We start from the raw sequence: 16,419 nt of genomic DNA, 5'->3' as shown, positions 1-16,419 counted from the left end.
AAATATAAACGCAACACTTTTTGTATGAGATTAACTCAACGATCTAAAACTTTTTCCACATACACAATATCACCATTTCCCTCAAATACTGTACACAAACCAGTCTAAATCTGTGATAGTGAGCACTTCTCCTTTGCTGAGATAATCCATCCCACCTCACAGGTGTGCCATATCAAGATGCTGATTAGACACCATGATTAGTGCACAGGTGTGCCTTAGACTGCCCACAATAAAAGGCCACTCTGAAAGGTGCAGTTTTGTTTTATTGGGGGGGGATACCAGTCAGTATCTGGTGTGACCACCATTTGCCTCATGCAGTGCAACACATCTCCTTCGCATCATCCGTGAAGAGAACACCTCTCCAAAGTGCCAAACAGCAGCGAATGTGAGCATTTGCCCACTCAAATCGGTTACGACGACGAACTGGAGTCAGGTCGAGACCCCGATGAGGACGACAAGCATGCAGATGAGCTTCCCTGAGACAGTTTCTGACAGTTTGTGCAGAAATTCTTTGGTTATGCAAACCGATTGTTCCAGCAGCTGTCCGAGTGGCTGGTCTCAGACGATCTTGGAGGTGAACATGCTGGATGTGGAGGTCCTGGGCTGGTGTGGTTACACGTGGTCTGCGGTTGTGAGGCTGGTTGGATGTACTGCCAAATTCTCTGAAACGCCTTTGGAGACGGCTTATGGTAGAGAAATGAACATTCAATACACGAGCAACATTTCTGGTTGACATTCCTGCTGTCAGCATGCCAATTGCACGCTCCCTCAAATCTTGCGACATCTGTGGCATTGTGCTGTGTGATAAAACTGCACCTTTCAGAGTGGCCTTTTATTGTGGGCAGTCTAAGGCACACCTGTGCACTAATCATGGTGTCTAATCAGCATCTTGATATGGCACACCTGTGAGGTGGGATGGATTATCTCAGCAAAGGAGAAGTGCTCACTATCACAGATTTAGACTGGTTTGTGCACAGTATTTGAGAGAAATGGTGATATTGTATATGTGGAAAAAGTTTTAGATCTTTGAGTTCATCTCATACAAAATGGGAGCAAAACCAAAAGTGTTGCATTTATATTTTTGTTGAGTGTATGATCAATCTATCTTTGTTAGTTGGTTATGTACCACAGGCCTTTAAGGTGGCAGTAATTAAACCATTACTTAAAAAGCCATCACTTGACCCAGCTATCTTAGCTAATTATAGGCCAATCTCCAACCTTCCTTTTCTCTCAAAGATTCTTGAGAGGGTAGTTGTAAAACAGCTAACTGATCACCTGCAGAGGAATGGTCTATTTGAAGAGTTTCAGTCAGGTTTTAGAATTCATCATAGTACAGAAACAGCATTAGTGAAGGTTACAAATGATCTTCTTATGGCTTCGGACAGTGGACTTATCTCTGTGCTTGTTCTGTTGGACCTCAGTGCTGCTTTTGATACTGTTGACCATAAAATTTTATTACAGAGATTAGAGCATGTCATAGGTATTAAGGGCACTGCGCTGCGGTGGTTTGAATCATATTTGTCTAATAGATTACAGTTTGTTCATGTAAATGGGGAATCTTCTTCACAGACTAAAGTTAATTATGGAGTTCCACAAGGTTCTGTGCTAGGACCAATTTTATTCACTTTATACATGCTTCCCTTAGGCAGTATTATTAGACGGTATTGCTTATTGCAGATGATACCCAGCTTTATCTATCCATGAAGCCAGAGGATACACACCAATTAGCTAAACTGCAGGATTGTCTTACAGACATAAAGACATGGATGACCTCTAATTTCCTGCTTTTATACTCAGATAAAACTGAAGTTATTGTACTTGGCCCCACAAATCTTAGAAGCATGGTGTCTAACCAGATCGTTACTCTGGATGGCATTTCCCTGATCTCTAGTAATACTGTGAGAAATCTTGGAGTCATTTTTGATCAGGATATGTCATTCAAAGCGCATATTAAACAAATATGTAGGACTGCCTTTTTGCATTTACGCAATATCTCTAAAATCAGAAAGGTCTTGTCTCAGAGTGATGCTGAAAAACTAATTCATGCATTTATTTCCTCTAGGCTGGACTATTGTAATTCATTATTATCAGGTTGTCCTAAAAGTTCCCTAAAAAGCCTTCAGTTGGTTCAGAATGCTGCAGCTAGAGTACTGACGGGGACTAGCAGGAGAGAGCATATCTCACCCGTGTTGGCCTCTCTTCATTGGCTTCCTGTTAATTCTAGAATAGAATTTAAAATTCTTCTTCTTACTTATAAGGTTTTGAATAATCAGGTCCCATCTTATCTTAGGGACCTCGTAGTACCATATTACCCCATTAGAGCGCTTCGCTCTCAGACTGCGGGCTTACTTGTGGTTCCTAGGGTTTGTAAGAGTAGAATGGGAGGCAGAGCCTTCAGCTTTCAGGCTCCTCTCCTGTGGAACCAGCTCCCAATTCAGATCAGGGAGACAGATACCCTCTCTACTTTTAAGATTAGGCTTAAAACTTTCCTTTTTGCTAAAGCTTATAGTTAGGGCTGGATCAGGTGACCACCCCTTAGTTATGCTGCTATAGACGTAGACTGCTGGGGGGTTCCCATGATGCACTGTTTCTTTCTCTTTTTGCTCTGTATGCACCACTCTGCATTTAATCATTAGTGATCGATCTCTGCTCCCCTCCACAGCATGTCTTTTTCCTGGTTCTCTCCCTCAGCCCCAACCAGTCCCAGCAGAAGACTGCCCCTCCCTGAGCCTGGTTCTGCTGGAGGTTTCTTCCTGTTAAAAGGGAGTTTTTCCTTCCCACTGTAGCCAAGTGCTTGCTCACAGGGGGTCGTTTTGACCGTTGGGGTTTTACATAATTATTGTATGGCCTTGCCTTACAATATAAAGCGCCTTGGGGCAACTGTTTGTTGTGATTTGGCGCTATATAAAAAAAATGATTGATTGATTGATTGACTGGCAGCTGGAAACCATTCGAAAAATTTATCTGGCTTTCGGTGAAAATTTTACGGGCTTCACAGAGAATAAGGAGTGTTACTACAGCTTTAAGGATGGCCCACAATGGCGCTCGGCGCGCCGCGCTTTGAGCTGCGACAACGAGGCAGAAACCACCAGATCATTTCTAAACGGATCGCTCTGTGGAGCCGGGGCCGTCGTGTGCAATTTCTCTGGTTATCACCAGAGCTGGACATCAGCCATTTTCCGGCAGATTTCACTTTTAACAATAGATTTTGTCATGGAAAGCCGTGCGGAGGCTTCGCGCGTCATGACCGATTCGCTGATGGTGCGAGACAAAGGAACACCTCTGTTTCGGAGTGCCAGACAACAAGTTGGGACATGCCTATCTCGGCTTTCAGTGCTTACCAGTCGAGGGAGTATAAGAGAAATTGTGGAGAGCTGGACATGTCCCAACTTGTCCCTTAACACTCCGAAACGGAGGTGTTCCTTTGTCCGTCCTTAAAGCTGTAGTAACACTCCTTATTCTCTGTGAAGCCCGTAAAATTTTTACCGAAATGGTCTAATGGTTTCCAGCTGCATGTCTCTAACAGTTTCTGAAAAAATTCTGATGGAAAAAAAGCCCAAATCATTCCGCCTTTTCCTGACAATGAAAATCCGACGAGGGAGCTGGACCACTCCTCCCACAAGGTGTGCTCACAGGCGAATGATGCAACCGACAGGCGTGGAAAAACTCATGCATGCGCACTAAGGTTCAAGCTTGGCTGACGTAAAAACATATGAATCAAATCCATATAGTTTTTGAAAAAAAAGGCCCGTTACTTTATGGGCAGACTTCGTATATAAAGGTGTTTAATAGAAATTAATCCTCTCTCTCTCCAGGAAATGAAAACTTTATCAGACCATGGGGGTAGAAACGAATGATTCTAACAAATTGGTGTTAGGACAGAGGTCTTGGGCAAGCACAGGGCCTTCCTAAGCTGATTAAGAATCCTGACTGAATGCTTCAATACAAAGCCCAGCCTCTTTAAATATCTTGCCTTCTCTAGTTTAGAAAACAATAATGCAGGTAGGGAAGAGTTGACAGCAGAATTTGCCTCCATTTTTAGCCACAGGGGGGCACTATTGGTCAGATTTTCAGGAGTTCCCCATTGTCAATACATGAGGGCTCTTATGTTAGCAGCCCAGTAGTAGTGTCTAAAGCATGGCAAACCAAGCCCACCCCTCAGCCTTTGGCTTCTGCAGATGGATTTTAGAAATCCTGTGGATTTTGTAATTCCAAACGTAGGATAAAATTATAGTATCCAACTCTTTAAAGAAGGCAGACGTAAGAAAGATAGGTAAATTCTGACAAAGATAAAGAAATCTAGGAAGAGAGCACATCTTAATTGAGTTTATCTGGCCAATCATAGACAAAAGTAGAGTTTTCCAGCTTTCTATATTTTGTTTAAGTTTTGAGACAAACTCTGCAAAGTTTAACTTGAACAGCAACCAAGTATCCCTGGGAATAGTTAAGCCAAGATATGTGAAACAATCTTCTACCACTTTGAAGGGTGTGCTCTTGAGGAAACCTGGGGTATAGCTGTTAGAGAGAGGAATAAACTCAGTTTTCGTCCAGTTGATCGCGTAACCAGATAAGTTGCCAAAATATGTGATCAGGTTTAACAGGATAGGTACGGATTTCTCTGAATTTTTAAAATACAGTATTACATCGTCAGCATATAAGCTGATACGTGTCTCTACCCCTCCTACTTTCAGGCCAGCAATGTCCGCATGTCCTCTTATTTTGATGGCTAGGGGTTCTAATGCAATAGAGCTTTTGAACATTTAAGCTAAAAATTGGCCATTCTAGGGGTACCCAAAAGGGAAAAGCCAGGTACGACAGCCCAAGTCCCTTCATCATGTCCAGAAGGCTGGGGAAGTTTGTTGAGTGGGCTCATTCTGGGTTAGCCAGTACGTGGCGCTCAGTGAAGCAGTCGGAGTCCATGGACATTTTTAAGTCAAGACTTAAAACCCATTTTTATTCTCTTTCTTATGAGTAGTTTTTATTTTATGTTTTATTCTTTTACTTCTGTTTTTAATTTGATATTTTAATTTTTATTTATTTAAATTTTTTTTATGTTGAACTGTTCTGTGTGAGTCGCCTTGAGATGGCTTTTGTTGTAATTTTGCGCTTTATAAGCTGATTACATTGAAATTGAACAACATTTTATTGAGTCTTAAAGTAAATAAATATGAAATTGGTTACTGGATCCTTAAACTCTGGACATAATAAACTCTACATGGTGGATCCTTGATCTCTGGACATAAACAGAAATAAAATCTGTTAGTTTTTGTCAAAAGCATTTCCTTTCAGACATTATTAGTGGCATGAATGTCTTTCCATACCTATAAGCTGAGTTATACGGCTCATAGACGTCTCATGTTTTGGAAAAAACATTTTAGTCGATTGTAGTTTATTGTCTGTATTGTAACGTTTGCAAGAGGTGTCATTTTATTTAAAGCGGCGATTCGTTTTGAAGTTATTAATTCCGAGAGGACTCTGTTTCAGCACAGAGCCGCGCAGCATTTGAATCTGTGACAAAGGAACGGAGGAGGTTTCTCGTTTGTTGACTGCAACAAGACAAGAGTTCCAGTTAATGACTTTAATACACACAAAAATGACTCATGATATTTAATGGCTTTCAGAGGGGTTAAGAAGCAGACTTACCGCTTCTGAAGAGCAGCGAATCAAAAAGCCATGAGCCATTGAATTGAGCATTTCTTCAGTGATTCACGCTTTAAACTGGAGTTGCGCTGCAGAAACGGTTGATTACACGATCCAAAATAAGCGTAACGGTCCAAAATTATATCGTATCGGGCCTTAACGCCTGTTTCGACCTCTTAGCAGTAAACAAATGATTTTCATGCTAGAAATAAGGTCTACACAACGTGGGCTTAATAAAAAGTGTGACTGACGCAGTGAAGCACATTTGACACATTACTTCATAAACTGAGTTAATCAAACTGAGTTGAACTGAAACGGGAGAAATGTGGGGTGAATGTAATCGCAAAGTTATTACAACATCCTTATAAACTTACTTGTATGCTTTTGTCAGCCGATCAGTGCAGTGTGACGGTGAACTACGGGGGCCGGTGATGAACACATTTAAGCAGGGGTGTAAGCAGCTCTCAGCTGAATGGAGTCAGAGCTCCATCTACTGGAACAAACAGTGCAAGGACATTTTACATTGCCGACACAAACATTATTTCAGTAACTGTTCTGTTTATGAGAAATTATTGGCGTTTTATCGGCAAAATTTCGGTCGATGGTGAGTACTATGAAAAGTGCTTATATAATATCGGCCGGCCAATATATTGGTCGAGCTCTATTTTGCGCAGCTCTACTTTGTGAGCTGTGTCGTGGCTTTGCTTTGTTGTGGTTTTGGCGTGAGTGATTTCTGAATGTTTGTTCAGTCTGTATTTGATCAAAGGTGCTTTGTTGTCCCCAACTCTGATTTGTTCCCATTTGTTCATTTTCATATCTGTCTCTGATTATTCCTTCTGCATTGTGGTTCTTCCTTTTGTTGCTTGGTGTAGTGTGTAAATCCGAGAGCGTGATTTTTGTGTCAGACCGATGCCGACCATCTTTTTAATTTGTGCTCGCCATGCATGCTGTGTTCTTTCTCTCCTGCCCTCTCCCTCACTTTGTATTTCCTTTCCTTGTCTCTTTTCATTTTCTGCTCCTCTTTTATTAAAGCTTCCCAACTTTCTGGTCACCTAGTGACACGCCGCTATACAACTTGGAGCCATGTGAGCCGCTATCCTTCGATGTGACTCGTTTCCGGGGCCTCACCGCCTCGCTGCTGTTGGATCTCACCTACCTTACCAGCATCCACGAGGAGACCGCTGCTAAGCTCAGCGCACGGCGCCATGACAAGAAGCATCGCAACGCGGTCTCCGCTGGACACGAACCAGGCTGTAACGACAAAGCAGACAATGAGGGGCACCAGCGAAATGAGCAGAAAGATCACAGTGGAGGAAACCCAAATGCTCCGACCTCTGACCTCCGTGTGTCCCACAGCCTGGATGAGGTCAAAGCACATGTGGCGCCCAACTCCAAGTCTGAGAGCGAGATCTCACTTGTGGTCAGCGGTGGCATGGGAGGAAATGATGTGTTCACTCCAGCTCCTCACAACCCAGCTGAAGGGAACAAGAAGAAGAGCCACGACCACAGCTCCCACAGCCACGAACCATCAACCTCTTCCTGTGCCAGCCAGTCAGAGATCCACGCCGTGCAGCTGTCTTATCTCTACCTGGGAGCCATGAAGTCTCTCAGCTGTCTGCTCAGCTGCAGCAAGTACGCTGAGCTGCTCCTCATACCGAAGGTAATAAAAAAAAAAAAACCCTGCCCTGTCCTTTCAGTTTCAGTGCTTGTATTGTCTTCAGTGTAGTCCTATGTTGTTCATGTAAACCATAGAGAGAACTTCTTTACAGTTTGTCAGTTAGAGTTTACAGAGATACATCTGCAGGGATGTCCCAGGGTTGGGTTCTATTCAAGTAGAATAACAGCTGACATTTGTGGAGTAAAAACAGACATGGCATTCTGTCTGTGATTACAGACTGCTACTATGCGGTGGGGCGGTCCAACATTTTTGGGGAAAGTTGTCTAAGGTCACTATTGTCAGATGGAGCTTTGTGCTATCTGTCAAATATGATGCAGATAAAGTTCATGTGCTCATTCCTGGGCTTTGGAAAAGCTGAGGCATGTACAGTGTAAGATGCACGGAGTGAATGAATGAATAAATAAATTAATTAGTTCATCCAATCTAGTTTTTCAACACAGTAACTGAAAAAGAATAAATGCTATGATTTCTTATGTCTTCCAATTAAAACAGCATATAATGAGGACAAACATTAAAATTGCTCAGCATGTCTGCACCTGTTGCTGGAAATAATTTCATTATATGCATGATGGAAATTAGGAGCAGGTGTGATTGAAGTTGCATGTAGCTTGAAATGAGCGCGTCAGTTTAATTCACTTCCAAAACCTTGTTGTGGTGGCCACCAAACGTTCTACTAACAGCTCTTTGTTGGAACCACATGACATAAATTTTACCATTTAGAGAACAATGATATCTTTATTCACAAAGAAGAAACTACGCAAAATGTCCAGAATGAAGTCACATAACCTGAAAACATTGGCAGGCATAATTACATTTGTACGTATAGATACAAAATAGGTCTATGGCAAAGCTCTCGATTTACCGATCGATCTACGTTCCGATACTCACTTATGGTAATGAGATTTGGCTTATGACCGAAAGAACGAGATCGTTGGTACAAGCGGCCGAGATGAGTTTCCTCCGCAGGGTGGCTGGGCGTTCCCTTAGAGAGAGGGTGTGGAGCTCGGTCACTCGGGAGGAGCTCGGAGTTGAGCCGCTGCTCCTCCACGTCAAAAGGAGTCAGTTGAGGTGGCTCGGGCATCTTTTCCGGATGCCCCCTGGACGCCTCGCTGGAGAGGTGTTCCGGGCATGTCCCATCGGGAGGAGGCCCCGGGGAAGACCCAGGACACGCTGGAGGGACTATGTCTCTCGGCTGGCTTGGGAACGCCTTGGGGTTTCCCCGGAGGAGCTGGGGGAGGTGTGTGTGGAACGGGAGGTCTGGGCGGCTTTGCTTGAGCTGCTGCCACCGCGACCCGACTCCGGATAAAGCGGAAGAAAATGGATGGATGGATGGATGGATAGATACAAAATAGGTCTATGAGATTAGATTTGACTAGACAGAACATTATTGATCCCTTGGGAAGACTCCCTCAGGGAAATTGAGGTTCCAGCAGCATTGTATGGCAGCACACAGGGTAAGAAACACACAGAGTATCAAAAGTGGAAAAAAAAGAAAAACAGTTTGCAAATATAAATACAAATACACAATATAAATACCAGACATACTAATCAATACTGGTTTATTGGATACTACTGTTCCTCTCATTCTCATTCCCGTCCTCTGTCTTTCTGTTACTCCTCCTCCCCCCAAGTGAGGAATTGTACAGTCTGATGGCCTGAGGGACAAAGGAGTTTTTCAGTCTGTTGGTCCTGCATTTGGGAAGGAGCAGTCTGTTTATTTCGTTATATTCATTCTTTTATTTTCTGTTGCTGATCTGGGTCTGAGTCACGGTGACAGTAGACCAAACAACTCATCTCACAATTCTGTATCCTCAGCCAAGTCTTCCGACTCTTCCTGGGGGATCCCTAGGTGTTCCCAATCCATCTTGGAGATGCAATCCCTTCAGCATGTGCTCGGCCTTCCCCAGGGCCTCCTCCAAGTTGGATCTGTGTAGAAGTCCTCCCTATGGAGACAGCCAGGTCACAATCCTCAACAGAGGCCTGAACCACCTCACTTTGCTCCTTTAGATGCAACAGAGCAGCAGTTCCAGTCTGTATTCCTCCTGGATATTCAAGTTTCTCACTGTGTTCCTATGTGTAGCCTGCAACGTTGTTCTTTCAGTCACCACCCTAAATTCATGATCATAGGTGAGGATAGGAGTGTAAATTGACTGGTACATTGAGAGCTTTGTCTTTCGGCTCTTTTCTGCTCTTTTCCCACCATATTGGTATGTTACAGCATCAGCGGAACCTCAGACGCCACTCCAACCTGTCTGTCGATCGGATGCTCAGTCTTACCCCTGTTCTTGAACAAGACTCAAAGATACTTAAACTCCTCCACTTGTGGCAGTAACTCCCCCCTGATCCAGAAGATACAATCCACCCTTTAATGATAGAGTACCATGGTCTCAGATTTGGAGGTGTTGATCCTCATTGCAGTTGCTTCACACCTGTTTTCAGACCTGTCCAATGCACATCAGAGGTCACAGTCTGATTGAAGCCAGCAGAACCACATCATCTGCAAAAAGCAGAGATGAAATTTCTGAGGTCACCAACTGAGCACCCTCCAATGAAATCCTGTCTGTTAAATTCAGGAACAGGATTGGTCATGAGGGGCATCACTTTCTGTTTCCAACACCCACCAAGAACAGATGCAATGCCAAGAATGTGGACACAGTCCCTTCTTTGTCTGTATGGAGACTGGATCCTGTGTGCATCAGCCCCATACTACCATAACACTCCCTAACAGCACACCTGGGGAGACCAAAATAGATCACTAAACAAGCTAGATCGCTATAAGATAGATAGATCACTAAGCAAGTATGATGTTCAACTGTCAGTCTTTGTGTTTGTTGTATATCATATGTAAATTAGTCACAGTAAGGAAAAAAGAGACAGACACGTCTCTGTCTGCAGAGCTGATAACATATCCTCAAATGTTATTGGTTAGTAATAGTTGATTTCAGAACGTACCCATTTCAGTTGACCCCAATCCTGGATGTCCCTTTTTTGTTTTGTAGGTGACCAAAACTCTTCACACAGTGCAGAGTAGAATGTTTTATGAACACACAGTAAACTGGTCACTATCAGAAAATTTGTTGGCGTTAAGGAAGCTGATACTCATTCAACATAATACGCCCCCGATCGTGTCTGATCTGGATCAACTCGGACATACCCACCTCTGTACAACAAAAGGGGCTAAACTAGCTCTCTCTCTCTCTCTCTCTCTCTCTCTCTCTCTCTCTCTCTCTCTCTCATATGAAGGTGTTACCAGAACCAGTATCCAGCGGGCACAATGCTGATCTGAACACTGGCAGTGGCAGCACCTCTGCTGCCTCGCCGGTATGTCAAGAGGAAGTGGAAATGAGGGCGGCTCTGCAGTTCCTCATGCGTCACATGGTGAAACGGGCAGTGATGCGCTCCCCTATCAAGCGGGCCTTAGGGTTGGCAGACCTGGAAAGGGCACAGGCCATGATCTACAAGCTAGTTGTCAATGGGCTGCTGGACGAGCCCAGTGTGGGAAAGGTCAGGTCAGGTGAGGACATGTAGACCTTTTCTATTCCAGGATTGTCCTCTGTGGTTCGAGCTGCTTTGACAGACAAACCTTTGTTGCCGTTCCTCCCTCAGGAATGAAAAGTGAACCAGAGGGTGAGGGGGAAGGTGCAGAAGGAGAGCAGCTTGCACAGACCCCCGTCACCACCAGCCCTTCAGCTTCCAGCACCACCTCCTTCATGAGCTCCTCCCTGGAGGACACCACCACCGCTACCACACCTGTCACAGATACAGAGACTGTCCCGGCCTCCGAGTCTCCAGGGGTCATGCCTCTTAGTCTCCTCAGGTCAGAACAGGTCATCTATCAGCTAGCTACTGATTAGCCTTGTTGTTTGTGCATATTTAAATTGTAATTTTTTACTGCATTGCGACAGACAAATGTTCTCCAGCTATCCAACCACCGCACTTGTTCCGACACGGCGAGCCCAGACCCCTCCCGTGTCCTCTTTGCCCACGTCTCCCTCAGACGAGGTTGGCCGTAGACAGAGTCTCACCTCCCCGGACTCTCAGCCCAACAGGCCACAAAACCGAACAGGTACCTGTAAGTATACCTGCTTGCCAGTAGCAGTTGTGTCAGTGGAAAAACTCCAGACTGGTGTATTTGTTTGCTTGTCTGTTATATACTGTCCAGATACTTGCAGTGTTTCTTTGCAACCTGTGTTGATTTTTATAAACAGTCTGATATGGTTGACCTGGCTGATCTCTGGGACATCCTGAGAGTATGTGGGATCCCCAACAACTTGCTGGACATCATAGCTGGCCTGTGCATGTGTACTCAGAGCCCTTTGCATAGTGGGAGCAGAGTCTGACTTCCTCCTGGTGAATTTTGGTATTCATCAGGGGTATGTTCTGGATCTTACTCTGTTCCATACTTGCATGGACTGGGTGTTGGATTGGGTTGGGCTTTGGAGTCCAGCAAATTGGGCCCTGTTGTCGGTACACTTCAGTTTGCGGAGAACGTTTGTGGCCTTTGTAGAATCGGTGGATGCTGTGGTTGCGGCACTTGAAGCTGAGTAAAGAGTCCGAGTTTCTGATTGATGCTGATTAGAACTGAGGGTCCATCCAAACAGAGACGAATTTTGGTATCATATCGGCTCTTCGTCCACAAGGAACCACTGTTTTTGATGCCCGAAAATGGTACCTTTAGAAAACGGGTCCCAGAGTGGATAAATATCAACGTGCCACCTTGCCATTTTTGTATAAACAACCAATACGGAACTTTTGAGAAATGATGATGTCATAGCCCCATCTTGTTAACCTCAGCCTTAACCCCGGCCACAATACGTCACGTCTTTCCCTGTCGAGTGTCTCAGATAATGCGCCTGAAACGTGTCCATCATATTGCTTTTTTTGGATTGACACGATTCCCAGTCAGCATTCTCTTATAGTTTAGTCGGTTATAATCCAGTGTGACTTGGAGCAGAAGTTTAACTTCATATGAGCATGCTCCACATCTTCTCCGTTTCTGTGGTAGCATCACAGCGCCACATACAGGCCTGGCACATATACTACAGTGTTTTCACTTGTTTTGTGTGTAAGCAAATGTTTCTTGACAGTGTTGTGCTTACGGAACACAGTGAACAAAACAACAAAGAAAAAGGTCATACAGGGAAAGTTTAATTTCTGTGTGGACGTCATCAGCCTCAGGCAGATTCAGTGACTTCCTGGACTCGCCCATTAGACGCGTGCATGCTGTGAAAGTGTAGAATGTGCTGAGATCCACTTATCTCGGTGTTAACATTCATGTTTCTGGCCACTCGGCTTTTGGGATCTACAAATGTCTGGGAGATGAGTTTATGGATTGATGAGGTCACTGGACAGACGTGTTTGGTGGCACATATACTTTTGCAGCAGAAGGAAGATCCACATGTTTAGGGTCCTCGTGCTTCCTGTCTTACGGTATGATTACGAGTCTTGGATACTAAGTGTAAGGCAGCGTGTTCACTAACGGCGGCAAGTGGAGTCACCATGTATGCCACGTAAAGTCGCCAGCTATTAGACCTGATATGTAAAAAAAAATGTTTAATGTCACCTCTGTTGTGCTGCACAGAGATAATATTACAAAAATGGTGATGTTGTTCAAATACTGGTAGACTTTAGTGTTAATGAGCTTTAACTAGCAAATACGCTGTGGTTCAAATCCCACATAACACTCATCTGCAAATGAAAATGACTTGAGTCTAGTGAAAAATGTTGAAAATGAGGTGTTTGACTTCCAGATTAGAAGCTTTTAAAGAGTTATTCACTGTCTAATTGAACATTAAACTTTTTGTGCTGTACTGGACATAATGAAAGTCACAGCGGTTCCACTGATGGCAGTAAATTTTTGCTTCAGCTCTGTCCGACCCCAGCAGCAGGCTGTCCACGTCTCCTCCTCCGCCTGCCATCGCTGTGCCTCTGCTGGAGATGGGCTTCTCCTTGCGACAGATCACTAAAGCTCTGGAAGCCACTGGTACGTCACCCTCAAACTCACTGCTGACAAGATTGTAATTTTTCTTGATGAATTTAACTCTTAATTTACCACCCCGCACTGACACAGGAAGCAAGATGTGATCCCCGATGTCTACCTCTGTTCAAAAGATCTCAAAAATGACTTGACAGATTTTTACAGGTTTTAGTAGAACGGTATGCTCCAGTGCATCAGACTGGAGCGCCCTCTATAGTAGGGACAGAGCTGGAAGCTGATGGAGGATTTTCATCAGTTTCCCTGGTGGAAGTCACAGAGGTAGTCAAACAACTCCACAGTGGCAAGGCCCCGGGGGTTGATGAGATCCATCCAGAAATGCTGAAGGCTCTGGGTGTGGAGGGATTGTTTTGGATGAGACGTCTCTTCAGCATTGTGTTGAGGTCTGGGACAGTGCCTAAGGAGTGGCAAACTGGGGTGGTGGTCCCCATATTTAAAAAGGGGGACCAGAGAGTGTATGCCAACTACAGGGGCATCACACTGCTCAGCCTCCCTGGTAAAGTCTACTCCAGGGTGCTGGAAAGGAGGGTTCGGCCGATAGTCGAATCTCTGATTGAAGAAGAACAATGCGGGTTCCATCCTGGTCATGGAACAACCGACCAGCTCTTTACTCTCACAGGGATCCTGGAGGGGGCCTGGGAGTATGCCCACCCAATCTACATGTGTTTTGTGGACTTGGAGAAGGCGTCTGATCGGGTACCCTGGGAGATACTTCAGGAGGTACTGCAGGAGTATGGAGTGAGGGGGTCCCTTCTCAGGGCCATCCAATCTCTGTACTCGCAAAGCGAGAGCTGTGTTCAGGTTCTTCACAGTAAGTCGGACTCATTTCCGGTGGAGGTTGGCCTCTGCCAGGGCTGCGCCTTGTCACCAATCCTGTTTGTGATATTCATGGACAGGATATCGAGGCATAGTTGGGGGGAGGAGGGTTTCCGGTTTGATGGGCTCAGGGTCTCATCACTACTTTTTGCAGATGATGTGAGTCTGTTGGCTTCATCAGCCTGTGACCTCCTAGACTCACTGGATCGGTTCGCAGCTGAGTGTGAAGCGCCTGGGATGAGGATCAGCACCTCTAAATCTGAGGCCATGGTTCTCAGCAGGAAACCGATGGTAGGGAATACGGCCTTGCCCCAAGTGAAGGAGTTCAAGTACCTCAGGGTCTTGTTCACGAGTGAGGGGACGATGGAGCATGAGATTGGCCGGAGAATCGGCGCAACAGGGGCGGCATTTCGTTTGCTTTACCGTACTGTTGTGATGAAAAGGGAGCTGAGCCAAAAGGCGAAGCTCTCGATCTACTGGTCAATCTTCGTTCCTACTCTCACCTATGGTCATGAGTGTTGGTTCATGACCAAAAGAACTAGATTGCGGGTACAAGCGGGTACAAGCGGCCGAAATGGGTTTCCTCAGGAGAGTGACTGGTGTCTCCCTTAGAGATAGGTTGAGAAGTTTGGTCATCCCTGGGAGGCTCGGAGTAGAGTCACTTCTCCTTCGCAGTGAAAGGAGCCAGCTGAGGTGGTTCGGGCATCTGGTAAGGATGCTTCCTGGGCGCCTCCCAAGGGAGGTGTTTCAGGCACGTCCATCTGAGAGGAGACCCCGGGGAAGACCCAGGACTAGGTGGAGAGATTATATCTCCACACAGGCCTGGGAACGCCTCGGGATCCCCCAGTCAGAGGTGGTCAATGTGGCATGGGAAAGAGAAGTCTGGGGTTCCCTGCTGGAGCTGTTGCCTCCGTGACCCTAACCCGGAAAAGCGGTTGAAGGTGATGAGTAGTAGAACGGTGACCCAAGTATTTTACGTAGGCCATGTCATTCCAAGATCTTTTTGTCTTCCTGTAGCACAGAGATATTGGGACAAGGGGGATGTTCATGAGGCATGGCTACATAGTTGGGTGTCCGTGTGTTGTGAGCACACTTGTGCATGGCGCATCTGAATGACTCGTTCTTCACACAGTGCTGGATTTTAGATGCAGTTTTTGCTGGACTAAGGTGCAAATGCCTTCAGTTGAAGGATGATCTGCGCACCAGTTCTGTACTCAACTAGACCAACACACCCACACAGGCAGAAGTGATTTTGTGATTTAAACGGTGCGGTTGTTGGATGACTGTTGGTTCTCTTCAAGGATACTTAGGTACTGGTAGGTACTTAGGTACAATGATTTTGTGTCAATTCAATTTTGTTGTTCTTGCGTTGTGAGGGCCCTGCAGTTTGCTTCTCTGGTCATGATCCAGGGTTTGACCTGTCTGTGGCAGATACATGATTACTTTCAAGAGGTGGGGGTCGGCCAGTGGTCTACCCAGACAGCTGCCATCCAGGAGGACCCAAAGCAGTTTTCTAATGTTGTGGATGTAGCACATGCTCCCACACCCAACCTGACGTGACAGTTGTCAAGCTGTGTGTCGCATTGCGTGATCAGGTCTGTGGTGTCCTGAAGTGTTTCTGAGACCAACTTTTTTTTTCTACAGTTTTGGGTGAAACAGACATTCAGGTTCTTCAGGTTATGTGCTCTCTGGGAGCCAGCAGGGGGTCTTCCTGATGTTTGGGACACATAGCAGGCCAGCCTCTTGTGATCACAGGACACGTACGGGCACATGTAGGACATCACACAGTCATGTAGAATCATAAAGTAAACAACAAAACCTTAAAATCCGCCCTCACATGAACAGGCAGCCAACGGCAGTGACACCAAGATTCCTGACCATCTCAGTCTGCTGAATCACAGTCACCCAGTGAAACAATAAATTGCTCAAGCGTATTTCTCAATTTTGGTGGCCTGATCAGCAAACACAGGCAGATACAACTGCGAATCATCAGCGTAACAGTGAATATTCAGTCCAAAGCCATGAATGATCTTCCTCAACGGAGTTACTTACAGAGAAAATAACAACGGGCCTAGAACTGAACCCTGAGGGACACCATGCTTAACAGTGGTATAATCAGATGCCACATTGTGGAGGGTTCTGAACTTGCACCCCCACAGTCACTTGTGGTGGTACAATAGAGGGCCCAGAATCTGTATTTTCTTACATCCAGTCATCAAAGCACTGCAGGTTACTGAATATAGATGGAAATATGTTCCATTCAGATATCAACCTGTAGCTTCTTAAAGCT

General features: G+C 45.2%; 1 protein-coding gene across 1 annotated transcript in view; it reads left to right on the top strand.

The window, feature by feature from the left end:
• The window catches only part of herc1 (HECT and RLD domain containing E3 ubiquitin protein ligase family member 1), a 155,674-nt gene that overhangs the window by 70,549 nt on the left and 68,706 nt on the right, over nucleotides 1-16,419 (top strand). The window contains 5 exon segments of the mRNA XM_034160392.1: nucleotides 6,673-7,300; nucleotides 10,562-10,832; nucleotides 10,925-11,135; nucleotides 11,224-11,384; nucleotides 13,185-13,301. Coding sequence (XP_034016283.1) covers nucleotides 6,673-7,300; nucleotides 10,562-10,832; nucleotides 10,925-11,135; nucleotides 11,224-11,384; nucleotides 13,185-13,301 — 1,388 coding nt within the window.

This window comes from Thalassophryne amazonica, chromosome 2, assembly GCF_902500255.1.
Source record: "Thalassophryne amazonica chromosome 2, fThaAma1.1, whole genome shotgun sequence".
Classification (NCBI taxonomy): Eukaryota; Metazoa; Chordata; class Actinopteri; order Batrachoidiformes; family Batrachoididae; genus Thalassophryne; species Thalassophryne amazonica.
The sequence above is the reverse complement of the archived record's forward strand: the minus strand, read 5'-3'. Positions and strand labels throughout refer to the sequence as shown.